At 47.5% G+C, this 27,840-nt stretch overlaps 2 protein-coding genes and 1 long non-coding RNA gene across 8 annotated transcripts in view; all 3 read right to left on the bottom strand.

The window, feature by feature from the left end:
- Nucleotides 1-4,486, bottom strand: part of LUZP1 (leucine zipper protein 1) — an 83,654-nt gene extending 79,168 nt beyond the window's left edge. For 3 of the 5 annotated variants that reach the window (XM_067015244.1, XM_067015229.1, XM_067015250.1), the window contains exon 1: nucleotides 4,386-4,464. The gene's annotated coding sequence lies outside the window, so the exon portion shown is untranslated. Of the gene's footprint in view, nucleotides 1-4,385 lie in introns of all 5 variants that reach the window. The other 2 variants (XM_059062006.2, XM_067015227.1) reach the window with 2 other exon arrangements.
- A 1,331-nt stretch (nucleotides 4,487-5,817) lies between these two features.
- LOC131755898 (uncharacterized) lies at nucleotides 5,818-10,959 on the bottom strand. Of its 2 annotated transcripts, none has more exons than XR_010837597.1 (3): nucleotides 10,888-10,959; nucleotides 6,979-7,026; nucleotides 5,818-6,573 (listed from the first exon to the last, which is right to left on the bottom strand). It is a non-coding gene; the product is annotated as an uncharacterized lncRNA (long non-coding RNA). The 2 variants fall into 2 exon arrangements; XR_010837593.1 differs by lacking the exon at nucleotides 10,888-10,959 and adding an exon at nucleotides 10,333-10,537.
- Nucleotides 10,960-25,621: 14,662 nt separating this feature from the next.
- On the bottom strand, nucleotides 25,622-26,758 carry HTR1D (5-hydroxytryptamine receptor 1D). Its single transcript, XM_059062333.2, is given in 3 exon segments — nucleotides 25,622-25,846; nucleotides 25,848-26,480; nucleotides 26,483-26,758. Coding segments are annotated over 3 exon segments (1,134 nt in total).
- Between the last annotated feature and the right edge of the window lie 1,082 nt (nucleotides 26,759-27,840).

The raw sequence follows: 27,840 nt of genomic DNA, 5'->3' as shown, positions 1-27,840 counted from the left end.
ATCCATACAAAACAGGAGGAGCTTTTTCATAAAATAAGTCAAGCAGCCAGTGAATACAAAGTACCATATTCTTTATAAAGAATAAATGCTGGGTCTAGAAAGGGAGTTATACAATAAAGGATGAGCTATAAATTCCTTTGAATGTGAGAAGGTATCTCTAGAAATTATAGAAGGAATAGATGAAAACAGCAATGCCTAAAAAGGTGAGCCATGCTCGTTATCTTTTAGCTTATATTTTAATATGGTATTTTCAAGCTCCTCCCTTGCCACCCCAACTCCAATACAGCCGTGTAATGAAACAGAAAGATCCTAAACTTGAGCATCAATCACATCTGAGCTGAAATCAATGGTCTGTCCCTCACAGCTCCAACAGTAACTGCTCTGAGCCCAGCTCCCTCATGTATAAAGAGGATAATGACTACCTCATAGTTCTTATTTTCTCTCTATCACCACCAAAATGTTGAATTGGTAGACTGGTATTTTAATTTAATTATCATTTCCTAATGGTATATGGAGGGCCAATGGTTGATGGGTTTCCATTCTCAAGATTCATAGGTGGGAGAAGAGGATTATGTAAGTAAGAGTCAACATATAGGAATAGAATGAATAAAGAAAAACGAGAAAGGGACTTCCCGGGCAGTCCAGTGGTTAAGACTCTGAGCTTCTATTGCAGGGGACACAGGTTTTGGTCCCTGATCAGGGAACTAAGATTCTGCATGCCGCATGGCTCGGCCAAAAAAAAGAAAAGAAAAAAAAAAAAAAAGAAAAACGAGGAGTCAAAGATAAAACTGGGGCTTCTTCTAGAAGGTCAGATACAGCAGTTTCAAGCATTTTCTAAGACAGGGACTTGAGCTGAAGCAGATTGGGACAGGTTCAGTGACTTCAGAAATTATAAGAAGGAAAAAATAATCTAGGTTTTCCCAGCAAGACACACAATTCCTACCTAATGTATTCCCTTTGTGGAATATTAGCTAAAACAAGTTAGAGATTAACACTAAGGATATTCTATCATAGGTGGAAAGGCAAGGCCTTTAATCATTTTATAGCATCCCCACCCTTAAGAATTATTTGAACAACCATATTGTGTAAAGCACTTCTTAGGTATAGCCAAAGATGTTAAGTTTTATATTTCAAGAGCTACTGTTTCAAAAAAGAAACAAAAATAGAAATTCAAGTTGTTAATAAATCTTCGTGTAATTTTTATTTTCCCCCCAGTGTATCTATCCCCTATCCTAAAAAGTAATGAAAACCCGGTTCCTCACGAATTTATCTTTCTGCTGAGCTGACAAGTGTCCTCATCTCTACCTCTCTTACTCTTCTCATGCACCTCACCATTAGATACCTAAGGTTTCCCTGTTTCCTACAAAGTTGGCACACTGACACTCTGATCTCACCAGTATCGATTCTGAACACAGAAACTTCACAACATTCCCAACGATCACTCTGCTAACCAACACCTAAGAGATAACACACAGTTTAAACAAATGAGGGCAGTTGTGGTGATCACACAACTGTATACATTTGTCAAAACTCATTAACTGTACACTTCAGATTGGTGAATCTTATCGTATGTAAATTATACCTCAATAAAGCTGGGTTTTTTAAAGAGAATGCATGCATTCATTCATCCAGCAATATTTACTGAGCATCTATTATGTGCATCAAAGTTTATACCAAATCTTTCAGTCTGACTACTTGGATCCTACCTGTATGAAATGTGTGTGCTCTACTCATAAACTAACACTGTCCCAAAAAGCCATGTTCCATGAAAAATGGTTCCATTTCTGATTATGAATGTCTCCTTAATGATGCCCTCTACAGCAGAAGGACCATTAGCTATCCATCATCTTCCATTACATAAGTGAAATCTATGCTCTTTATTGTAATACAAATGCTTCCATCATAAGAAAAAAATTAAGGACCTAAGCATATAGAACATACCTCTACCACAGCCTTATATGTTTGTCTTTCTATCAAAAAAATTAGAATATCTCAAAAGCTTACTGATAACATTGCTGGAAGAAAAGGTACTATTATTGGGGAACAGACTTAATTGCCTCATTTTAGCAACCATAGTGACCCAGTGGCTGAGTCAAAGGCCTGGAAACTAGACCTCCTGGCTCCCAACCCAATATGCAGAGTGGACCTTAGAAACAGACTTCGGTTTGAATTCCAGCTCCACTTCTTACCAGTTGTATGCATACACTTAGGAAAGTCACCCTCAGTTTGCTCATCTGTGAAACAGGGATGCCAACTACCACCTGACAGCATTGTTGTGAAGACTATATGAAATCTATACCACGTAGCACAATTACTGGGCACAGAGTAGGCAACTCAACAATACTAGTTCCCTTTCTTGGTCTTAAATTATTTAAGAGTAAGAAAATATCTATTAATCAAGGCTAATTCACAATCCCTATTAGTAATCACAGGACAACAATGAACCTGTATTTGCTCCTTGTTCATACTCTAGATCAACTCCCTTCCCATCCCACCAGTTTTTCAAACTTCAGTTACTATGTTTAGAAGTGATTTAATTTTAGAAACCTGGAAAATTCTTCTGAGTAAATTGAGCAAAACCTTCATCTGCCCCAAGGGGAATTCTGAGCAAAATAATTATTTCTAACAAGAAAAGAATTTTTTCCTATGGGGGTTATTCAATTTAACCACATGAATGCCACCAAAGCTGCACGCAAAGTAACAGAAAGCCGTCTGGAACACACCGTACAGATTCTCCGAAGGGAAACATCCCCCTAAAATCTTAATAGGTGATCTGAAATTCCCCCGGCTCTGACACCAGTCCAACTCTGTAGGCCAGAACTGCAGCAGTCCGTAAAACGCCCTGAACAAACCCCACCTCTCAAAATACCCCCAAAAGGCAAGCAGGTCCAGAGAGTATTTTCTCCTTAACGGACAGATTAAACACTAGAAGCACAATTCCTTTCCCAAGGTCATCAAAGTCAGTGAAGGTGCGACGGAGAATCTGCAGTCTCTCGGGCTTTATGGAGATCACACTGCAGGGATTTTCTTTTTTTTCTTTCTTTTCTTTTTTTTTTTTTTTTTTTTTGAAGTGGGGGCTGCCTATTCTCTTCCCCTCTCCCACCCTCAAGTGTGAGTGAGCACTGGTCTCGGTATTTCCGAAACAAGCCACAACAAGCTCTGCAGTGTTAGGAAAGGGGCTGACGCGACGAAGAAACAGATGCTCCAAAGCAAGATGGTCTTTCTCGGCTCGCAGAGCCTCCTCCAAGGTTATTAACAGAAACCGCAGGCACCCCAGGGAGCTCTACAGCGGGCTCCGAACCCCAGCCGGCCGCTCTGGGACGCCGGGTTCCCTTCAGCAGCCCTCGCAGCCCGAGGCCACCGGCCCCAGAAACCGCACTTCATTCCAGCGCTCCGGGAAGCCATGGCTCTTTCCCCGCCCGGACAGGGGTGGGGGCGCGCAGGGAGGCGGGCCGCTCGCGCTGCGGAAAGTTCACCGCGGCTGCGGGCGGGGGCGGCCCCGGCCCGGCTCACCCGCGTCCCCCAGCAGATTCCACCATTAATTAGTCCTAAGGACTGTCTACTGGCAACTTAAACAAAGCGAATGCCTCGAATTCCTTCCCGGCCCAGCGGTCTGGCTGCGAGACCAGCATCGGCCGGGACGCGGGCTGGCGCTGCGGGCGGACAGCTGCGGCGGCCGCGGCGGGACCCACTCCTCGCCCGTCACGCGTCCCCGCCACCGGGCCCCGCAGCCCGGCCCGCACGCCAGCCTGAGCGCTCCCAAACCTCCCTCCTCCTCCTCCTCCTCCTCCTCCTCCTCCTCCTCCTCCTCCTCCTTCTCCACCTCTCCTCCTCCTCCTCCTCCTCGGGAGCTCCCGGGCTCTTCCTGTAAGATCACTTCCTTCCTCCCCGGGTGCCCACGGGCCCCGCGCAGCCCCCTCCCCGGCGGTCCCGGCCCCCCGCCCGGCCGCACCGCTCCCCGCCCCCACCGGGCCCCGCGCGCCTCCCCACCCCCAACTCCCAAACTCGACCCTAAAACCCTCCTCCGCTCAGCTCTTGGCCCCAAACATTTCTCCTCAGATTCTCGCTCCCACCAAGAAGTCTCTCAGAAGCTTCCCTCCCCCTTCAAAGGAAAAATCTCCAACTCCAAAAGAATTCTCAAGGTCTCGCTCCAAAGATCTCCCTTTCCGAGCTCCTTCTCCGAAATTCCGCTCAAACTCTACCCCCACCTCAACTCCACACACCCCCAGCCCTCGCCGGGGTGCGCCCGCCGGTTCTGCCCGGTCACCCCTGGGTGCCCCGACCCCTTGGCGGGACAGGCCGCCTCCTGCGGGCACCCTCCTCTCTCCGCCCGCCCGCCCGGCGTCCCGCGCCGCGCTCCCACCACCTCCCCGCAGAGTCCTCACCTCGGCGGCTACGGCCCGCGCTCCCGCCCGCCAAGGGCTCCGGCGCTCGGCTCCCGGCGGCCGGCGCCTCCTCCGGCTCCCAAGACTGACAATGAGGGGCGGAGCCAGAAGGTGACGTCAGCGTCCTGGAAGGCGGGGTCTTTGTGGGGGCGGAGCTGATAGATGGTCCCGCCCCCTTTGTCTTCTCCCCCTTCCCGGGATTTGGACTTTTCCAAGTTTTTATCGTCTGTCTAGCTAGGTGCCCAGGTCCTGTGCTACGCACGGTGCAAAATCGAAATGGAAGACATGACGTCCTGCTTTCAAAAGGGGCACTCTCAGGGAATTGTGGGATTAAATGGGATAATCCATGTAAAGGTATTTAGCCCAAGGTCCAGTATGGAGTAATCTCTCAAAAAATAATTTTTCTATTTCTCAGCAAAGTGTGGAAAAGGAACTCAGCTTGAACTCAGGAGGCATGGGTTCCAGTCCCCAGCTCTATTAATTCCATGTGTGATCCTAGACAAGTCCTTTGCCATCTATGTTCCCTCCTTTTGCCTTCTTTAAAATGGGAAGGGGCAATGACTAGATGATTTCAAAGGGCCCACCAATAATTCTATGACATTTTCCTATGGACCTACTATGTGCAAGGTACCTAGAGCCCAGAGAAGGGAGAGGGGGGCCTTTGAAGAGAGCCCAAGACCCAGATCCAGCATGGTACAGAACACAGCTCTAGACACTCTCCCCTCAGATGCCCTCCCACATACTGACACAGGGTTGCATTCACAAGCCCGGACACAGATGCACTGAGGGCTGCTTCCTCTTTGACTGCAACAGCATAGGTGGTCTCTTGAGACATCTCTTGTGTAAGCTCCTTATTGCCTATGGAATAAAGGCCAAATGCCTGGCCTGGTGTGATCTCTTCCTACCTTTACACACACACACACACACACACACACACACACACACACACACACAGTTTATCCAAACTTCCCGTAGCACACCCACTGCTTTCCCACATCTGCGCATTGCTCATACTCTTCCCTTGCTGTCTCTTCTCAGTTTACAACTCTTCCTAGTTTCCCCCAGCCAGAAGCTGACTCTCCCTGCTCTGAATACCCATGGCATTGTGTTAACTCTCATGTGGGCATGAACACATTTTAACTTGTGTCAAACTGACCTCCCCTTTGTTTCTTAGCACTTCCTCACTTCCTTGAGGTCAGAGCCCACACGTTTGTGGAGCTCAGGTTCTGATGCCATAAAACCCTGGGATTATATACCCGTGTTCTGGCCCGTACTAGCTCTCTTTGAGCCTCATTCTCCTCATCTGTAAAATGGGCATATTAATACAGTCCTTGTGGTGTTCGGTTTAAAATTACGTAAGACACTGTGTGGAAAGCACCAGGCACAGTTTTCCACAAACAATGTAGCTGTCATTCTTATTTTCATTCTTTTTAAAAAAATTTTATGTGTTTATTTATTTTTGGCTGTGTTGGATCTTTGTTGCTGGGCGCGGGCTTTGGGGCTACTCTTCCTGCGGCGCGCAGGCTTCTCATTGCAGTGGCTTCTCTTATCAGGGAGCACGGGCTCCAGGCGCGTGGGCTTCAGTAGTTGTGGCATGTGAGCTCAGTAGTTGTGGCTCATGGGCTCTAGAGCGCAGCCTCAGTATTTGTGGCACACAGGCTTAGTTGCTCCACAGCATGTGGGAACTTACCGGACCAGGGCTCGAACCCACGTCCCCTCCATTGGCAGGCAGATTCTTAACCACTGAGCCACCAGGGAAGCCCTTCATTCTTCTTATTATTGTCATCAATATTATTTCTAGTTCCTAACACCAGATAGCATCCCTAGTGATAATCCATCTAATCATTTCATAGTGGAAGACTCTGAGGCGCTGAGAGAGGAAGAGGCTCACTGAAAGGGGCCCTGCAGAGCATTGCCATTGGAATAGAAACTGCAGTTTCTAGACCCCAGGTGGATTCTGCAGAGTCACAGCTGATACCCCAGAGTGTCTCTGTCACTCAGCACCCCTACAGGCTGGGGACGCCTTCGAGTTCTCATCCTTTGCAGCAGAGCTGACCCAGTTCTTCCTTGTGCCTCTTTCCTCTCATTTTCCTTACAGAGAGATGGATCTGTGTTAAACTGCCCTTGACGACTCCGCAGTCTTCTAGCAGAACTGCAGCAAGGCACCGGGCGTTTCCAGAGTGCTGGCCTGCGGGAAGAGGGAAAGGGCTTTGGGGTTCTGATTAATTTCCTGCGAGGGGGGACAGGCAAATGGCTGTTCTGAATTGCCTGGGCTGGTCCTCAAGAGCCCCTAACAAACCGCAGCTTATTTCTAGAATAAGAGATTCAAAAATTCAACTTCCCATGAAAGGAAGGCATGGCCACAGGATTGCTGCAGGCAAAGAAAGGGCCTTTACTGAGTCCCTGCTATGTGGTGATTCCAAGCATTGCAGACACTTGGAAGAGAGAACCCAGGACATACAAGGGAGGGAGGTTCTGAAGACAGAACCTTCTCTCTGGGACCCGTGAACCAATCAGCCACTTATTCATTCATTCAGAGCAAAAGCTTTGGCACAGGACAGATCAGGATTCAAATCTCAGCTCCATTACTTACCAGTTGTGTGACCTTGGGCTTTCAAGTCTCTGCACCTCAGTTTCTCATCTGAAAAATGTGAATAATAATAGTATTTATTTCATTCAGGGGCTGTGAGGATCAAATGAAATAACATGTGAAAGAGCTTAGTTCAGAGCCTGGCACCTAGTTCATGCCAGTATACAGTGGCTGCTGTTACTATTCCAACATGGCCTCCCAGTAAGGCCTCTCATGTGCTGGCCTCTGGACTGGAGGTAATAGTCCCAACTATAAGAAGCTCATTTGGTAAAAGGAATGGAATAGATTTTAATGAATAGGCAAGAAAAGGTGTCTACTGGGTATTGTTAAATTTTTTTAAAAAGTAAGAATAAGTTGCAGAATTACAGAAGTAGTAGGATCCCATAATTATAACTTAAATGCTTAGTATATGCATTACAAAATGGAGAATATAGAAAACTAAATACGAAGCCTTCACCTTTTTTCCTTTCTTTTTGTTTTGCTTTTCTCTGTGTGTGTGTGTGTGTATGCGTATAGCAGGAATTTTCAAAAAAGACTCTTCTGAATGCTAAGAGGGAGAAAGAGGATGAAGACACAGCTACAAGGTATATCAGCAATGGGCATCTGAACCAACTGTTCATATGCCATAGAAAATTCTACAGGTTCCATCTCATTCTTCATGGCATTCCAGGGAAAGCCCCAGCCCAGACAATTCTCATCTTCTCCCATCTCCCCAGCCCTTAGCTGTACTTGAACTTTCAATGGTATAGCCAGAGGCAAGACTCTGAACAGAACTCCCAGGAACCATGGCAAGGCCAGTAGGAGAGACCTTTAAACAGGAAGAATCTTTTTTTGCTCCCTGTCCTGTGCCCCATCCCCACCTCCCAAGGAGTAACCATCTGATAGCATCTTGTGGCTACAGTACCTAAACCTGCCTGCACTTTCATTTCTCCTCATTATATCTTTCTGTTTAAATTTTTTTACAAGGAGGATGTATTACTTGGTCATCAGAAAAAAGGCAGTAAAGATGTATATAATAAGAAAGCTAACCAAGCCCACGCTGGTTCACTTTTGTTGGTTTCCAAACAATAAATTAGAACAATGTGGTTGAGGCCAATGCTTAAGTCTCACAGGAATCATAGGAAATAAAAGTGGGAAGGGATAGAATCACCCTCAGTTTCTCCTACCACCCCCAAATGGCATAATTTTAAGTCCTCTCACATTTCAGACCACCCACCAACACATGTATTTCATTCATTCATTCAACAAACACTTATGGATCCTTTACTATAAACCAACATCATATAGGTTATGAAGGTCATTATTCCTATCTTGCAGATTAGAAAAACAAGGCTCAAGGAGGTAAAGTAAACTGCCCAAAGTCTCACATCTATTGGGATCTAAACCGAGACCTTCACAACATCAAAACTCAATTCCTAAAGGGTGAGGGCTAAATTCCAAGGTGAGTGCACTGTGCACTTAGGCAGCCATGATTGCTGGGTGGCCTCGGGCAAGTCACTGAACTCTTCCCAGCAGCAGTTTCCCCATCTCTGTGGAGTAAGGACATACCTGCATATTTTACATAAGTTACGCACTTTGTAAGTTAGAACACATAATTCAAAGGGAAGTCATTACATCAGCTCTTCTGAGACTGATTCTCACTCATCTTCGGATCTTTTGGTGCTTTCCCCATTAGTGTTTATCCCCATTAATGTTTACCCCCTCATTAACACATTTAGGACAGTCTTCCTTGCACAAACTCATATTATACCCCCCACTAGCCTGGGACCTCCTCGAGGAGTGGAACAATGCTTATTCATTTCTAATTCCTTTCTGCCCCTAGTGCAGTGTCTGGCAGTCCCTCCATTCCTTCACTCTTTTATTTATTTCATAACAAATGGCTGAGAGCCTAACGTGTGTAAGACAGCAAAGGTCCCTGCCTTCTTAGACCTTAAGACTGGTGGGGTGGAGAGACAGGAAATATCAAGCACAGTTAATTACTTTATTAATTAACTGCATTAAATCTCACAAAGTGGGACTTCCCTGGTGGCGCAGTGGTTAAGAATCCGCTTGCCAATGCAGGGGACACGAGTTCAATCCCCAGTCCAGGAATATCCCACATGCCATGGAGCAACTAAGCCCGTGTGCCACAGCTACTGAGCCTGCGCTCTGGAGTCCGCAAGCCACAACTACTGAGCCCACATGCCACAACTACTGAAGCCTGGAGCCTAGAGCCCATGCTCCGCAACAAGAGAAGCCACCGCAAGAGAAGCCTGCACACCGCAACGAAGAGTAGCCCCCACTCACCGCAAGTAGAGAAAGCCCATGGCAGCAATGAAGACCCAACGCAGCCAAAAATAAATTAAAAAAAAAAAAATCTCACAAAGTATCGGCCCAGGTGCAATGAGAGCTTGGGGGACGTGTTGTGGGGACCTAAGTGAATCCAAGACATAGGGAAGGCTTCCTAGAGGAGGTGGCCTTGAGGCTTAGAGATGTTAAGAAATTTGTTCAATGTCACACAGCTGTTGAGTGGAAAAGCTGGGATTTTAACCCAGAACACTACTCCACACCCATATTCTTCTACTAGACAACACTGCCTTTTATCTCCTCCCTCCTATTCTTCCCTGGCTCTTATTGGTGAAAGAGAGCAAGGTCTGTCTAACACGGGATGCTCAAGAGCAATGTTTTTCCCAGATTGGGGGATCAGGGCCCCCTTTGAGGATCTGGCAAAATCCATGAAACATCTCCCATGTATACATGAATACAGACAGACCCACAAAGTCTTGCCTGCAACTTCAGGGTTCATAGGCATCCTGAGGGCCAGGTTTAGAACTCACACCATGGGACCATAGGACTTTATAGTGAGATTCTCAGAACCTCAGAAAGAGACACCAGTGCCCCATGGGGACCTCAAATTCAGAAACAGACCCCAGGATTCTATAAAAAGATTCTCAAGATCCAGGCGAAAGAGCCTGGGATCCTGTAGAGACCCCAAGTCCTTCCCCTGCAGTGACATTAAGATGCCACATAGATTGCAGAGGAGGCTCAGGCCTGGACAAAGCTGGTGTCCCCACAGGGGAACCCGTGGGCCTTGGAAAGCTATGGTAAGACCTTTTTTGGGTCACTGACACCTTTGAAACTGAGGAAAAATGCAACACACAAGATGCTGTACACAAAATCAAGGCGTTCACAGACCTCTAGGAGGCCATCAGTAACCCCCAGAATCAGGCCTCCTGTTCTTGGGCTTCCACAAGAACCTGAAGCCCCTCAAGAACCTGGACCAGGACCACAGACTCAAGGCACAAACTCTTGAGGCAAACAGACCACGGGTCGAATTCTGGCCCTGCTGTTTACTAGCCATGACCTTGAGCCACTCACCTACAAACCCTCAGGCCTCAGCGTCTCACCTCCCAAAAGAAAGGGTCGGACACCTCTCCCTCCCCAGTCCAGCCCCCGCGGCGTGGGCTCCGGGCCCGGTGGGGCGTAGGCGCCTGCGGGACCCAGCCTCTCCGCTCCGGCGCCCGGGAGGGACCAGGGCTGCAGCACTTTCCTGCAATGCTAATGGGCCGACTGCAGCGGGAGTGCGGGCGGCGCGGGAAGCGGCGCGCTTGCCGCAGTGACAGCGCCGCGCCGCGCCCCCGCGGGCCTGGGAAGCCGGCGGGGCCGTTCCCACCCGCCGGGCAGGGCGTTCCCGCCGGCCGGCTTCCTGCAGTCGGGGGCAGCGGAGGGGGGAGGCGCGGAGGGGCCGCGGGGCCCGGCAGGCCTGGTTCCTGGCTTTCTCTCCACGTTTCCTGAGCAGGACTGGCCGGGGGATGGGACCCAGCACAAACGTCCTTCCTGGGAGCGCAGCCAGGAAATCGCGTCCTGGTTCGCTCAGGTTCCTCCTCTGTCCGGGACGGTGCCGACTGCGGTGCGAAATCTTCTCGTACTTACCCACTGGGTGTGATGCGACCCGCTTACCGCTTCCGGAAGCTGAGAGATGAAAAGGCAGACCCCAGATCCTACAACACAGCAAGATTCCAGCCCCGTGATGGAAATTAATTCCATCCTACGGATGAGAAAACTGAGGCTTGAAAAAATGAAGTGACTTACCCAAGGCCTTCATAAAAACATTAGTGTAAATAGTGTTCACTACCTACCAGGCGCTGTGCTACAAATGCTCTAAATGAAATTGTATCATTGAGTCCTCAGAACCTATGAAGATAACTATTGTCCCTATTTTATAAATGAGGAGACTGAGAACCAGAGAAGCCAAGTGGCTTCTCCGATGTCTCACAGCTAGGAATTAAACGCCAATCTCCTGTTTCCAGAGCTCAGGCCATTCCACTATCCTGCGTCCCAGATGTCCCATTTCAACTCATTACAGTGAGTAACCTGAGAATCAGAACCCTGTCTCCTTTGTCTTTGGGTCCCCCAAACCCCACTTGGAACTTGACACAAAATAGGCACTCGGAGATGACTCTGGAGCCTAGCACAGAAGCTCAAAGTTAGAAGGACTAGTAGGAGGCATCTAGCCTGACTCCTTCTAGAGCCTTCTGCCAAGTGAAAATTCAGCCTCTGCTTCAATACTTCCTGTCATGATGAACTCTCTCTCTCCCATCACAATCCATTCCCCTGTTGGACAAATATGTTTGGTCTAAAATATAAATACTTCATTTTGCTCGTGGTTCCTTGTAAACAGAGGAAGAACATTTCCCTCCTCTTGGGCATAATACACACTGCATGGTATCCTTAGCCATTTTATAAGGGTTCAATAATTTTAAGTCCTTGTGAACTGCAACAATGCCAGCTATTTACCAGAGATGTTCCCCTTTCATGTGTAGAGTTGTTTCAGAGCAAAGCAGCCAGCCCAGACTACATTTTCCAGCACCTCTTGCAACTAAATATGTGACAATGGGATATGGGCAGAGACAATGTGTGCTGTGTCCAGGCCAAATCCAAGTTAAGAACTATGTATGCTTTCTCAAAGCTCTCTCATTTCTCTCCCATCTGCCAACTGGATGCCAACACCATGTGAACCTGGGAAACCACATGTTGAACACAGCAGAGCCTTGGTCAGCCTGGGTTTCACCCAAGTCGCTTGACTGGATGGTACCCACATTGAACCAACTTCTATTTAATGTTTAGGCATTGAGAACTCAGGATTTCTCTATTACAGCAGTTAGCATAACTTAACTAACACTGGGACCAACTTGGGTTCATTGTTATGTCCTCCACTTCACAAAGCATGATGTTGGTCACAGAAAAGTTGCTCAAAAGACATCCATCTAGCACTGACTGTGTCCACCTGGTTCAGCTGGGCAGAAATAGTCTGTTCATCTCACTGATGCATTATGTCTTGTCTATTCCAAAAAGGGTTTTGCATTGCAGCTGCAAGTCTATTTGATGGATAATTAAAGAGCAAGAATCAAGGAGTAATGAAAGCCTGGACCAAAGGACAGTGGAGAAGGAGGGAAGAAAGGTGAAAAATTGACTAATAATAGCAGAAATGCTAGGTCAAGTTTTCTAAGGACAGCAATTGTGACAGAGCAAAAACCATGGCTCTGAGTTTCCTGGCAGTCAAAGCAAAGAGGGAAACAGGATGAGTTACAAATTATATGGGAAGTAATAAACATGTGATTAAGCACACAAAACCCAGAGCCAGACTGTGTTGTTTTGAAGCCCACCTCTACCACTAACTTAGGCAGTTATTTAACTTCTGTGTGCTTCTGTTTTTCATCTGAAAAATGGGGATGATATAATAATAATACCCCTCTCTTAGGGTCATTGGGAGGATTAAATGAGCCAAGGCATATTCAGTTCTTATAACAGGCCTGTCACATGGTGAATCCTATATAAGAATTAGCTATTACTACAGTCTGATTGGAAGAATCAGGTCAGTGATTTGGAAGAGACAATTTTTCCCTGTACTAAACTCTCAGAGGTATATGTTATATAAGGGACCCCAACTAATACAATGGCCTGTGCCTCAATCAGACTTATGACAACTGCTGGGTCCTGTATCCCATGGTCATTTCTCTTATTGAAGCCTTGGCATTCTACTCACTAGGTAACTCTGGGGGCAGATTGTTAGGGTGCCCCACGTGCCTTTCTGATGACCTGTCCACAAGGCAGGTAAGTGTCATGGTGACAAGCAAAGGGGCTGGTGTCAGACCCAGGTACATTTGTTAACCTCTTCAAGCCTCAGTTTCTTCATCCCTACAGTGAAGACAATAACAAATAGTACCTACCTAAGAGAGTTGCTATAAAGATTATATGAAAGAATAGATACAAAACCCTTACCACAATGACCGGAACTATGGGAAGATTGTACTACACCAGCACTCACAAAATAAGGGAGAAACTGGCAAAATTAAAATAAGGAATCTCACCTGAGACCCCTGGAGTACGGAAAATCATTTTTAATGCTTTAAAAATAGAAACAGATGGGCTTCCATGGTGGCGCAGTGGTTGAGAATCCGCCTGCCGATGCAGGGAATGCGGGTTCGTGCCCCAGTCCGGGAAGATCCCACATACCGCGGAGCAGCTGGGTCCGTGAGCCCTGGCCGCTGAGCCTGCGCGTCCGGAGCCTGTGCTCCGCAACGGGAGAGGCCACAAGAGTGAGAGGCCCGCATACCACAAACAAACAAACAAACAAAAAAATTGAAACAGATAAGACTCCATGCTTCCACTGCAGGGGGCATGGGTTTGATCCCTGGTCAGGGAACTAAGGTCCTGCATGCTGCGTGGCTAAAATAAATAAATAAATAAAGATAAAAATTTTTTTTTTTAAGTGGAACAGAAATGGTAATTTCCCCCAGAATGTGGCCCTGGGCTGACCAAAGCATCATGTCTTTGCTTCTGGCTGGAATTCCCTTGGCCTAATTCAGTGTGGTGTGCAGCCCAGGCTGGCCTGTTTTTGGAGACACCCTGGCCTGATGAGGTGCTGCAGAGCCAAAATGACCACCGTGCCACAGCGAAAGACTGTTTTTAAGGGGAGTTGAGAACCGGAAGCTCTCCCTTGGGCTTCCATGTGTTGGGTGCTTCCTCGGTACCCAGCACTGCACTGAGCATATTACCCTGCCCTGACAACAGCTTCAAGGGGTGAGCCCTACTGGCAATCACATTTTATGGATGAGTAAACTGAATATCAGAGAAGCAAAGTGACCTGTCTAGGGTCACACAGCTAAGAACTGGCTAGGCTGGGACACGAGAGAGATGTGTGTTTCTAACCATTAGACCACACTGCAGCTCCCCTGCACCCTGGCCCAGGATCTTATCTCTCTCATTAGCCTAGGCTATCTGTTTTTCTCAAGGATCTTCTAGGAAACACCCACTGTAGGGAACACTTTCTCCTCCTGTCTGGGCAGCCCCTTACCCTGTGAGAACTATCTCCCGGACAAGACAGACAAGTGTTAATGGTGTGCCTTAAGCTGGTCAGAAGCTCTGAGTGGATGGAAAACCCGCCACCATCGCCATCACAGAGTCCAGTCTCAGCTCTCATTTGCTTAGCCTCCTGGTTGGTCTCTCTGCCTCCAGGCTCCCCCACCTCCATTCATCCCTTCACCTGCAGTCAGGATGATGGCTCTCAATACTTACCTAACCAAGTCACCCCCCTTCTGAATAACCTTCAGTCGCTCCCTATTTCTCCCAGGGTAAAGTTCAAAGTCAATCGTTGGGTATAGTCCTCAAGGCCCAGCCTACTTCTCCAACCCTCTCTTTGCTCTCAGGCATCCTTGGCCCCCATCGTCCCAAACATACATAGTTCCCAGCCCCAGAGCCTTTGCACATGTGGTTCCTGTGTGATGTGAGGTGAACGAGATGCCAGGCCTAAGCTGTGCTGTGAGATTGTCAGATTCCATTAACCTCATCTTCTCCCTGCCCTCTAACCGAGACGTCTCTGACAGCAGGAGTTGTCCACCATCCACCTGGAAAAGGGGCCAGTCAGGAAGAGGGCATAAGCAACTCGGGCTCTGTGTAGAGCCCTGGGAAATGAGGACCTTGTCTTGCATCCACTCTATGTGTCGAAAGCTAGGTGTCAGGAGGTGACATGATAAAGCAGCAACGGGGAGCTAGATTTCCTACCAAGGCTGCATGACGCCTGTATCCAAGTTTTTAACAATTCCCCAAGGCAATCTCCTTATTTGAGGCAGAATTCACCTCTGTATATGCATATAATGTATACAGTTGCCTGAGTGCTGTCCCAGAGCAGGCAGTCTACCCACCTCATTATTCCCACTTGCTAGGAATAATTGCTCTGAATGAGGAAGGCTCCCACTCATCGTTGATTCCTGTGCCTTTCCCTGGTGCCCCTGTGCCACCTGGTGGGCATATCTGGAATAGACCAGGATTTCTGCCGACAGCTCTGAGGAAGGAGGCCTAGGGTAGGTGTCCTTAGCCAAATTCTCCAGGGTGGCATTTTCATCTCAGTCTACATTCCCCTCTGAGACCCCAGGACTCACCTGCGCCTGAGGTCCTGAAAAAGGCAGAAGGTGATTCTGTCTTACTGTGGAATCTTGGGTCTGTCACGGGCCCTCTCTGGGCTCAGGTTCCTCATCTATAAAAAAGGACCTGAAGAAATTGGGCCCTACCAGCTCTGACATTCTAGGATCTGTGTCTAAAGTTCATTAAGTGGGAACTTCCCTGCTTGTACAGTGGTTAAGAATCCGCCTTCCAACGCAGGGGACGCGGGTTCAATCCCTGGTCAGGGAACTAAGATCCCACATGCCGCGGGGCAACTAAGCCCACGCCCAACTACTGAGCTCCCACGCCTCGACAAGAGAGCCGGCGTGCGGCAAACTACAGAGCCCACGTGCTCTGGAGCCCGCATGCCACAACTAGAGAGAGAGAAAATAAAAAACCCACACACCACAACTAGAGAGAAGCTCACGTGCCACAACTAGAGAGAAGCCTGTGCACAGCAATGGAGACCTGACTCAGCCAAAAAACTGAAAAAGAAAAAAGATAATACATTTTAAAAAATAATAATAATAAATAAAGTTCACTTAAGTGACCTGTGGCTCTGCCTCCTTCTTGAGCTCAATGGGAAGAGTGTAAATTCCAGGAGGACAGGGAAGTTGCTGGCTTATTCACTCTCTATCACAAGTGCATGGGGCAGTGCTTCAAACATAGATGCTTTACTGGGTTTGAGGCTGTATTAATAGAAGCACCGTATGTACAATGAAGGAGGTAATACTCCTGTTCATGTCTGGTGTTCCGAGTTCCATTTGGGATCAGAACTTTGAAAGGGACATGGAGAAAGTGTAACTCATTCATAGGAGGATGAAGAAAATAATAGCTGAAAGGGGGACCACAAAACTACACAGTATGGGAGAACAGTTGAAGGAGCCAGAATATTGAGTCTGGTATAAAAAAGACTCAGGGGGTACATGTATCTTCCTTCAAATATCTGAAGAGGGCACCTGGGAAAAGAAATGGGAGAACTAGGAATTAGGGTTGTTACTTTAAGGGAACAGATATTTCTTTCCCCAAAACCAAAAGAAGTTTTCAGTCTGAGCTACATAAAGAAGAGACCTGAATTTGAATCCCAGTCTGTCCCTAGCTAGTTTTGTAACCTTGGGCAAGTTTCTTTATCACATTAAGCCTTGGTTCTCTCATCTGTAAAATGGGTATAATGTGGAGCACACAGGACTGTTGCGAGGATAGAATGATACAAAACATTTTTAAAGCGCCTAGTGCCTGGTTGGTGCTGGAGGAGTGTTGCTGTGGTTAAAAACATAGAAGGGGAGTGAGTACCCTGTCACTGGAAGTGTAAGCAGAGGCTCGAGGATAACTTGGGAGGAATGGGAAGGAGTCAAGCAGCTAGTGGGACTGTGGCTCGGGGAAGTGGTACAGGCTGGTAGCTAGTAGTACTGGCTCTTGGTCACAATGATTAGATGTTTATCTTGGCTTTGCAATTTAACTGCTGTGCAAATTACTTAACCATTCTGAGCCTCAGTCTCCCCAACTGCAAAATGGGGATAAGTAGTTCCCACCTCCCCGAGTTGTTGGGGGATGAAGCAATCAAAATGTGAGCTGCTTCTCTGATGTTAGTGATCTGATTGGGCTTGTCCTGGATGACCTTGAAGGTCCCCTCCCATCTGATATTCTCCAGGTCTGGAATCCCTGCTCTTTCCCTTGGGAGCAGACTGCAGGGGGCCCTGGGGAAGCAGGTAAATGCACTGTCTTAAGACTCCCAGATGCAGAAGACTCCTTGCATCTGCTCCTTGCCAGGGGCAGTGGAAACAGGGCACTGTCCCTTTCCCTCTCCCACAAGCCAGCGCTTCCTGTGACAGGAAGGTGGCTAGGCTGGCATCTGAGGAAGCTGAGGGGGCAGGACACAGGATGGAGTACGGGACAGGACAGTGGTGGACAGGCTGTCTGGTTTTCTAATCTGCTTATGCACTTTGGTCCCCAGATAAACTGTGAGCTCTGTGAGGGATCCAACTGCTGTACAGGGTACAGAAATTAGCCAATAGCCTGGGGAGGATCAGAAGTTGCCAAATGGCAGCCCAGGGGCCAGATCTGGCTCACAGGTTTGTTTTGTTGTCTGCATAGTTGTACAGTGGTTTGTTTTTTAAATTAGCTGTCAACATTTAAAAATAAGGGGGGCTCCCCGGCGCAGGGGTTGAGAGTCCGCCTGCCGATGCAGGTGACACAGGTTCGTGCCCCGGTCCGGGAAGGTCCCACATGCAGCGGAGCGGCTGGGCCCGTGAGCCACGGCCGCTGAGCCTGCGCTTCCGGAGCCTGTGCTCCGCAACAGGAGAGGCCACAACAGTGAGAGGCCCGCGTACTGCAAAAAAAAATAAATAAATAAAATTTAAAAATAAATAAAAAATTTTAAAAAGGGGATTGCATTAAAAATCCCAATTCCTTACTCTCTTCAAAGTCAGCAGAGCTGACACATTTCTGTTGGCACGAGTGAGTAAGAGATGAGTAGTAGCTGCCACCTTTCGTTAGGGCATATGAGCTCCAGTCACCAGAGTCCCCACACCTCTCAGTTGTATCACACCAGTCAGCTTCACTCACTTATGAATGTGCAAATTACTTAACCATTCTGAGCCTTAGTCCCTTGAGCTTATGATCCCTGGGATAGAGGGATATCTAAGCAATATCTAAGGACAATAGGACAAATCCCAGCCTGGTTATGTGATTCATGAGTGCTCTGAACTCCATTTCCACATCTGTAAAAGGGGGATGAGGACACAGATCCATCCCAGAGCTGATATGAAGATTACTTAAGAAAATGTCTGTAAATCACCTGGAACATAGTAGGTGCTCAACAAAAATTCCTTGTGAGTATACCACGGCCCAGGATCATTCAATACTCTCCCTGGTTTTGAATGCTACAGTCCTGGGCACAGTGCCAGGTCCCAATCACCCTATGAGGCTAGTGTTATTGTTATACACACCACACAGAAGAGCAAACTGAGGCACAGAGAGATAGTAAGCAAGTAAATGGAAGAGCTGGCATGCATAGCCCAGTTTGTCTGATTCCCAAACCTGTGCTTTTCCCTCACAGCCACACACCATTTTGGCCCTGACCACATCCACTGGGGTTGAGTGTGAATTCTGAGGTATAACTAACTATAGGGCTAGAATTCTAGCTCTACTAGCATTTACTAGCAGTGTGACACTGGGCAAATTATCTAATTTCTTGGGACTTCCAGTATTTTATCTGGAGGATAGGAAAAGGACCATTTTCATGTGGATTAAATGAGTTAAATGCTCATAAAATACTTAGGGCAGGGCTTCCCTGGTGGCGCAGTGGTTGAGAGACCGCCTGCCAATGCAGGGGACAGTGGTTCGTGCCCCAGTCTGGGAAGATCCCACATGCCGCGGAGCGGCTGGGCCCGTGAGCCATGGCCACTGAGCCTGCACGTCCGGAGCCTGTGCTCCGCAAAGGGAGAGGCCACAACAGTGAGAGGCCCGCATACCGCAAAAAAAAAAAAAAAAAAAAAAAAAATACTTAGGGCAGTACCTGGGTACACAGTAGGAGCTCAATAAATGCTGGTTATTGTTATCATTAATTGAGCACTGGCTGCGTGCCAGGTACTAAGAGTACAAAGATCAATGAGAGTCCCTGTGGGGCTCAAGATGAGAGATCATAGCCAGAGTGATGTGCTGTCAGGGAGCCTGGCTGTGGAAGCAGAGGGGTGTAGTGGTTAACTTTACATGTCAGTTTGTCAGGACCACAGTGCCCAGACATTTGGTCAAATATTATTCTGGATGTTTCTGTGAGGGTGTTTCTGGATGAGATGGACATTTAAGCCAGTGAACTTTGAGTAAAGCAGATTGCTCTCCATAATGTGGGTGGGCCTCATACAATCAGTTGAAGGCCTGCATAGAACAAAATGGCTGATGTCCCCTAAGCAAGAGAGACTTCTCCAGAAGGTGGCCTTTGGGCTTCACCAGCAAGATTGGTTCTTCTGCACCAGACTGCTTTTGGACTCAAGGTGGAACCCTTTTGTCTGAATCTCCAGTCTGTCATCTTCCCCATCAGATTTTGGACTCATCAAGCCTCCACAATTGTGTAAGTCAATTCCTTGAAATAATTCTCTTTCTATATATGCACATCCTATTTGTTCTATGTCTCTGGAGAACCCTGAATAAAAGAGGGGGGTTAGTACCAATACCTTTGGCAGTGCTAGACTGAAGAAGGTTGTCCAAGAGCCCTGACCCTCTCCCTTATAGCTGTAAGTGTCTTTAATATTTGGGATGCATTTACTACGAGGATCCCACAAATCTGGGAGAGATAGCACATATAGAGGCTGACAGAATCAGGATTCAAACCCCACTTAATCGTCAGAATGATGTGTAGGAACCTACAAAAAGAAATGTAACATGGATCAATGAAAAGTCCTCCGCTTGGGCTCAATGGTGCAGAGATAGAATCAGGGACCAGGGGGCGGGAGAATGTAGCCAGCTGAAAAGCACTAGGTGTGTATAAGACTCGGCACTTTAGTTTGACAACAAGTGCAATATGGGCCAATTCCTTCCTGCGTTACATCAAGTTCTGACGAGGCATGAGGTTGATCAGCCTGAGGAGACACAGCCCTGGCCTCCAGGTTTCAAAAAGGCAGGATAGGGACGGGCAGGTGGAAGTTACTGGAAATCAGATTTGGGCCCAGTGGGAAGAACAGTCAGTACTGACCAAGATGGCCTGAGTGTCTCATGGGCACTGATCACCCTGTCACCAAGAATGTTCTAGGAGTTATCCCTTCTTCACGATGTAACCAAGACAGTGCTGTGAAGAGAAAGAGAATGCACTTTGGATGGGATGGACCTCGATTCAAACTAATTAGTGTGAGTGTGACCTCAGATGAGTTCCCCTGAGCCCATGGACCTCAGGGAGTACCTGTGCTGCACTGGAAATCCCTGGGTTGCCTCTTAAAGCAGCCAATGAATATAACCTGTTTACCACACCGGCTGGCTCACACTGAGAAACATCCTCTGGCTGTCCTCACTTCCCTGCCCAAGGCGCCAAGCCCGTGCCAACCCAAGAGTGCCCCCTGCTGCCCAAACTTGCTGCCATCCAACCCATGAGAGGACCCGGTAGCAAGAGAGAGGTGTGTCCTCCTGGTATCTGTCTTGATGCGTTCAGTAGCAAGTAACAGAAAAATCCAGCGAACAGTGTTTAAATCATAAGGATGGTTACTGCTCACTTAACAAGTAATCTGGGACAGGCAGTCCCAGGGAAGCTTTGGTGCCTCGGTGATGCAGTCAAGGAAGTGAGCTTGCTCTTTCTCCTCTGCCATCCTCAGGGCATCCACGAGGTTTTCCTGCAGGATCACAGGATGGCTGTGATCCCATCCTCACCGGACTGCTCCCAAGAAGGAAGACGTTTTTTAGAACTTTTTTCCCCTCGCATGTCTCTCTTTTCCTGCAAGGAGTATCTTTCCAAAGGCCCTAGCAACTTTCCCTTATATCTTTTTATTTTATTTATTAAAATAGAAGTATAGTTGATTTACAATGTTGTGTTTCCCCTTATATCTTGAATAACCAGCTTTTCCAGGTTGGCAAGGTACTTCTCCATTTTGCACCTAAATTCTCAGATCCTGGGAACCCCCCTGGTCCCTGGCAGATCTGACCAGTTGGTTTCCCTACTTATATCCCATTGGCCAGAACTGGGTCACATATCCATCCCTTGACCAATCCCTAGTAAAGGGAATGGAAGTATTCCAACTGGTTTAAACCAATCAGGATTCACCTCCTGGGGGAACTGGCATGTTGCCATTTGACCTGATTGATGGCAGGAAGCAGGATTGGCTGCTAGACGGGAATCCTGCAGTGTCTGCCACACTTGCGTGAGTCAGAAATTAGCAAATTCCTGTCCTAGACAAGGCTCTGCTCTCCCCCAGCATCATCACCATCATGCTGTGCGTGTGTTTGTGACTAATTGTGAAAGAATTAGGAGCATGACAAGGATGTTAGCAGAGGGGGAAGAAGTAAAGCCCCAAATACTGGCTTCCTCTGTGCTCATGGGAAATAAGTTTATTTTTAATCTGATCTTCATGTGGCCTAATTAGTGTGCAGTTCTCCAGGCATGGGCAGCTTTCAGGTAATAAGAAGAAAGAGCAGAAAACAGCTGATCTTTCTCCTAAGCTGGCCTATCCTTTGACGGTCCCTGGGTAGAAACTGTGGAGGAGGGGCCATCTGAACAGAAGGACAGAGGGCCTGGGCTGAGTGCAGGCTAAGGGGTCAGCCCAGCCCTGGCTCCCTGGGGACACTGGGGTCACCCAGCCTCCTCACTCACCTCTTGCCTCAGCTACACTCAGGACAGAACTGCCCTGAGTCTGACCTAGGTCTACCTGACACCAAATCTCATAATATGTGAGGTTCCAGCCACAGGAACCAGTTACCTTCTCTTAAAACTTTAAAGACAAAGACATTGAGAATAAGTCATTTATAAACCTGGAAATGGTGTTTCATTCATTCATTCAAACAAATATTTATTGAGTATCTACCATGTCTAGGCGCTGAAGTGTGTTGGAGATCAATGATACATGATAAGTAAGATCCCCACCCTTAAGAAGCTGACACCCTAAAGGTGGCAGACAGACAATAAGTAAGAACAAATATATATCATCATCAGTAATAAATATAATAAAGTCAGAGAAGGGGATAGAGATGGCTGGGTAGATGGAGGGGAGGGGTGCCTGCTCTTCTGGATCAGGGGTCTTCCGACTACAGCCTGTGAGCTGCCACCTATTTTAGTAAATAACATTCTATTGGAATATAGCCAAGCTCATTGCTTTATGGATTGTCTATGGCTGCTTTCATGCTACAATGGCAGAGTTGAATAATTACAACACAGATTCTATGACCTGTGAAGCTGAAAATATTTACTATCTGGCCCTTAAAAAAAAAGTTTGCCATCACAAGGAGATATCATTTCACACCCACTAGAATGGCTATAATCAAAGACAGACAGTAACAAGTAAGAGTGAGGATGTGAACAAACCTGAACCCTCACACACTGATAGTGGGAATGTAAAATGGTGCAGCCACTTTGGAAAAGTCTGGCAGTTCCTCAACAGGGTAGACATAGAGTTACCATATGACCCAGCAACTCCACTCCTAGTTATATACCTAAGAGAAATGAAAGCATATGTCCACAGAAAAACTTACACCACAAAATTCAGAGCATTAGTATCCATAGTAGCCAAAAAGCGGAAACAACCCAAATGTCCATCAATAGATAAATGAATAAATAAAATGTGGTATAGTCATACGATGGAATATTATCTGACAATAAAAGGAAATGTAGGGACTGCCCCCCAATGCAGGGGGCCTGGGTTCGCTCCCCGGTCGGGGAACTAGGTCCCGCATGCATGCTGCAACTAAGAAGCCCACATGCCGCAACCAAGACCTGGCGCAACCTAAATAAATAAATAAATATTAAAGAAAAAAAAAAGAAATGTAACAGTGATATCTGCTACAATATGGATCAACTGTAAAAAGAAAGAAGCCAGTCACAAAGTACCACGTATTGTATGATTCCATTTGTATGAAATATCCAGAAGAGTCCATCTACAGTGACAGAAAATAGATTACTGATTGCCTAGGGAGAGAGAGGTTGGGCAATGATGGTTAAAGTGTGCACGGTTTCTTTTTGGGGTGATGAAAACTGATTGTGGTGATGGTTCCACAACTTGGTGAAAATACTAAAAGGCATGGAATTGTACCGCTTAAATGGGTGAATTTATGGTATATGAATTGTATCCCAATAAAGCTGTTTTTAAAAGGTTTACCAACCTTTGTTCTAGAACAGTTAGGGAAGGCCTCGAGGTGGTGGCATTTGAGCCTCTTTTGTAATTGGCTCAAAGTTCTCGAATAGTAACAGGTGGCATTTTACTGAGCACTTACGTGCCAGGAACTGTGTGAAGCATTTTGAAAATCACTGCCTCATTTAATCCCCACAAAGAGCCTATGACTTAAATACTGACAACTCCACTTAACAGATGAAGAAACTGGAGCACAGAGAGATTAGCGGACTTGCCTCAGGTCACACAGTTGATAAATGGCAGAACCGGATCCGACCCCATGTATTTCTGACCTCCAAGCCTGTGCCTTTAACCACTGAGACACACTGTATGTACATAGTTCCCTGTCCAGTCTCTGGATTCCTGATCTTTCCCAGATCAGATCAGGAAGATGGCCCAAGCGAGACGGAGGAGGCGGGGAAGAGCACAGCCTTAAAGGAAAGTAGGGAAGGGCACGCGGGGAGCAGAGGGGAGCAGTGAGCGCGCTGAGACGTGTCTCTGGGCTCAGGGAGGTCCCCCGCGGGGTGAGTGAGTCACTAGCACAGTGGTTTTAGAAATTTTAGAAATTTGGGAACGATCTAGTGCCTAGAAATCACCTAGTGCAAGAAGTGGAGAGAGATTTATTTAAAACAGATTCCTGGGTTTCACTGCCAGAGATTCTGCTGTAGTGGGTCTGAGTTGGGGACCAGAAATTCAATGTTGACGGAGTCTCCCTGGGAGATTCTGATGCAGGTGGTCCAGGGACCACACTGTGAGATGTCCAGCAGAAACGCCAAGGTCAGCACAAGACTCCTCTGAGTGCTCCCCTACCCTTATCTTGGCATCCTTCCTTTTTTCTCCCTTTCTGATATTCCGTATTCCTGACTCTCCTTCTCCCTGTGCCCAGAGACCCCATGGAGCATTACAGGCCTCCCAGGCTCTGTTTCTGCTCTTTTCTCCACCTGGCATGACCTTCCCCACCTTCCTTTGCTCTTCCCCATCTCCCCCACGAGGCTTCATCACACCTCCCCTTCCTTAGTCTCCCATCCCAAAAAGGCTCATCTTTTGGGAGGCTGCTGATGTGTCACCTCTTTATGAAATCTTCCCTAACCATAGGCAAGTTTCTTTATTGAAAAATGAGGATGGAAAGCAAACCAGAAATTGTATGTAAGGAGCATTGCATGCACTCAATACATAGCAGCTGTTATTTTTATATTGCTTGACCTTGGGCAGGTGAGTTTCTGTATCTCTAGAACGATAAGAGCTCTTAGGCCAAGCACTGTATTAAAATATACAATAATATACCTATTATTTTCCTCATTTTACATTTGAGGAAAGCAAGGCAAAGAGGGATTAAGAAACCTGTCCAAGGTCACCCAGCTAGAAATTGGTCGTACTTGGATTTGAACTGAGGCATTAGGTCCTCAGCTCTAATCATCATGTTACACTGACTTCCATTGTTATGAGGCTCCAACGAAATAATAACTACCAGGACTCTGGCACAAGGCCTGGCATGTGGTAGGTGCTCAATAAATGCTAGAGACTGAATTGAATTGAAAGGTTTCTATGTCCAGGGAGAGGGGGGAAAATTACCCCTTTGAGGCTTTGCTGATCATGATGTTTCATGCTTTTTATTTGACAATACTCAACAGCTTAAGATCTCTAAAGAGAATGGGATATAGGGAAAAAATTCAGAATGGTATTCCAAGCTTGGTGGGTGCAAATCCTGTCAATCTACCTCAATGTGGGTAACTGTGGGTTTTAACTTCAGAACATTAAGATGGTGCAGAGAAACTGGGGAAGGAGGATAGGCACAGGGTAGCTATCTGGTTCCAACCATCCCCCTCCCCTGCCCCTGGCTTCTGAATCTCTCTCTGTCACTCTGTATCATTGGCACCTCCAATGCTGAATCTCTCCCCATGAACAACTAAGGAAGATTCAATCTAAGAAGGAGTCAGTGGAAGAAATATTGATACTTGGGTGTTAATTTCCAATTAAGGTGCCACATGGAATGGAAACCCATCCACCTGACTCCAAATTCTCTTTCAACTCAGGTCAATAATCTCATCTACCCTCTTTTAAGCTCCATACAAAACTTACGTAGACCAGAAAGCCTCCCCTTTTGAGCCTGGGGTCTTCCTACAGTCAGGCAGCTTTCTGCCTGAATTGCATCGATGGGGAAACCTGTGGTCACATTCTTTCCAACATGGATGAACTGTGAAAATATTATACTAAGTGAAGTCTTGTCCCATTTTACATAGCTGCTCAGCTGTTGGTGGCTCAGAGGTCAAGAAAACAACGGCAAAAAAGAATGCTGAACAATTCTATTGATTGAACCAAAACCCAAGATATCAGGACTAACCCCACTCTCAGGAAAAATAAAAAAGGCAATTCCAGTTGGGTTACAGGACATAGAAGATAACAAGAGTCGCCACCAGACAAGACTAAGAGGCTTTCCTGAAATGGACGACTTTCTGAAATGCTTGCCGAAACTCTTCGTTAAACACAGTACAGATTGTTGGATTGATGAGGGAGTTTAGATAGCCTAGCCAGGTGAAAAAGTCAAAAAGGGCTGGGTGGATCCAGCAGGAGTCCCGGCAGATGGGGAGGACCAGAGATGCAACAAAGAAGGGCAGCCAGCAGATGATAAAGGCCCCCAGAATGTTCCCCCCGGGTTTTCGTGGCTTTCCTCTCTCGGGCAGCAGAAATCCTCTTGCGCTCCAGGACACTATCCGCAAGCTTGATCTTCACGTGGTTACAAAAGACAGGGGAACCGGAGGAGTGAGTGTGTCCCTCGTGAAGGCTGGGATCGAGCAAGCAGAGTGAGGACCCCGCAGAGCCTGTGATGAGACGGGCTGTGGTCAAGCGCTTCCCGTAGAGGGATGGCGGATTCAGGATGCGGTTCCGGGCGGCTGTGTAGATCCGGCCATAGAGGATGATAAACAACACAGAGGGAATGTAGAAGGCACCACAGATGGAATAGATGGTGTCGGAGATCTGAGAAGTGTTCACCAGGCAGTCCGACTTCTCCTCATGAGCTGTGGCCTGCCACCCAAAGAGTGGTGGGATGCAGATGCAGATGGAGGTGGCCCAGACGATGGCAATCATGGCGGCCGCATGGCCTGCCGTCCGGCGTTTACTATACTCCAGGGCACCAGTGATGGCCCAGTCCCTGTCCAGAGCAATGACACAGAGATGCAGGACGGAGGCTGTGCAGCACGTGACGTCAGAAGACAGCCAGATGTCACACAGGAGTTGGCCAAAGCTCCAGGTGTGGGTGGTGGTATATGCGATGCTGATGGGCCTATGACCAAGATGGAAACTAAGCCGTCAGTCACGGCCAGGGAGCCAATCAGATAGTTGGCTGGGGTGTGGAGCTTCCTGGTCAGGAAGATGGTGGTAAGCACAAAGGCGTTGGAAAGGACTGTGGCCAGTGTGATGATGGAAAGGACCACGGCAAGAGAAATCTTGAGGGCTTGGAGGGTCCCTGCATCCCAAGCCCCTGGAGTTTCTGTGGCATTCGGGGATCTGTTGGGAGCTCTCTGCAGAAGGCCTTCCACTGACTGGTTTGGTGGGGACATTGTAGGTGGCTCTCTCTTCCCACAGACTTTCACACACGCAGCTCCTTCCTTCACAGCTGTCCTGCTCACAGAATGAGGTCATCCTTCTGTTTCACGCCGGTGGGAGGCAGCCATCAGAACAGACCCCAGTGAAAAGACCTCAAAACTTGACTATTTAAAGAACATCGAGGTGACTGCCACCTGGTAGTTAAAGGTCTTTCCTAAACCAGATGAATCCCAAGATGTCTCACTGTTCTGGAACTCTGCCCAGCAACTGGTCAGGCCTACAGGACACATGCTGGATTTGTTAGACATTTATCAGGAGATCAAAACAGTGTAAGCAGTGCTCTGGAATTCTTGCCTTTGGCATTTTGGCTCCTTCCAAAGCTTGAGAGATAAATGTGCTTAATGAGAACTTCAGAATAATTTCCTCCATCCTATTTGGAGAAGATTCTGGATTTCAGGTCCCCTCTGGGGAGTTGTGGTTTTTTTAAATTTATTAATTTATTTATTTTTGACTGTGTTTGGGTCTTCGTTGCCGCACCTGGGCTTTCTCTAGTTGCGCGAGCGGGGGCTACTCTTCATTGCGGTGGGCGGGCTTCTCACTGCGGTAGCTTCTCTTGTCGTGGAGCACGGGCTCTAGGCGCGCAGGCTTCAGTAGTTGTGGCTCACGGGCTCCAGAGCACAGGCTCAGTAGTTGTGGCGCACGGGCTTAGTTGCTCCACTGCATGTGGGATCTTCCCAGACCAGGGATCGAACCTGTGTCCCCTACATTGGCAGGCAGATTCTTAACCACTGCGCCACCAGGGAAGTCCCTTCTGGGGAGCTTTGAAAACTAGAGACAAAAAGAAGTACCAGCTGATTCAGAGAGGCAGTGCGGTCAACAGCTCACAATTTTCTCAGGTTCGTCTGGACGTGTCATGAGATACTTAACTTTGGTTCCTGTCCCACTGAACGTTTGGAGCCCAAACAGACAAAACATTCTGGTTACCAAGACTCGAAGAATGCATGAGCTGGGAGAAGGCAAAACAAAGAGGTCACTATGGGTTCATCGAGAAGGGCACGTGTTCAGAAGTTCGGGGGTTGAGGGAAAAAAAAAGTAG

Source organism: Kogia breviceps, chromosome 1, assembly GCF_026419965.1.
Source record: "Kogia breviceps isolate mKogBre1 chromosome 1, mKogBre1 haplotype 1, whole genome shotgun sequence".
NCBI classification, from domain to species: domain Eukaryota; kingdom Metazoa; phylum Chordata; class Mammalia; order Artiodactyla; family Physeteridae; genus Kogia; species Kogia breviceps.
Note: the sequence above shows the minus strand (reverse complement) of the source record. Positions and strands in the feature narration are given on the sequence as shown.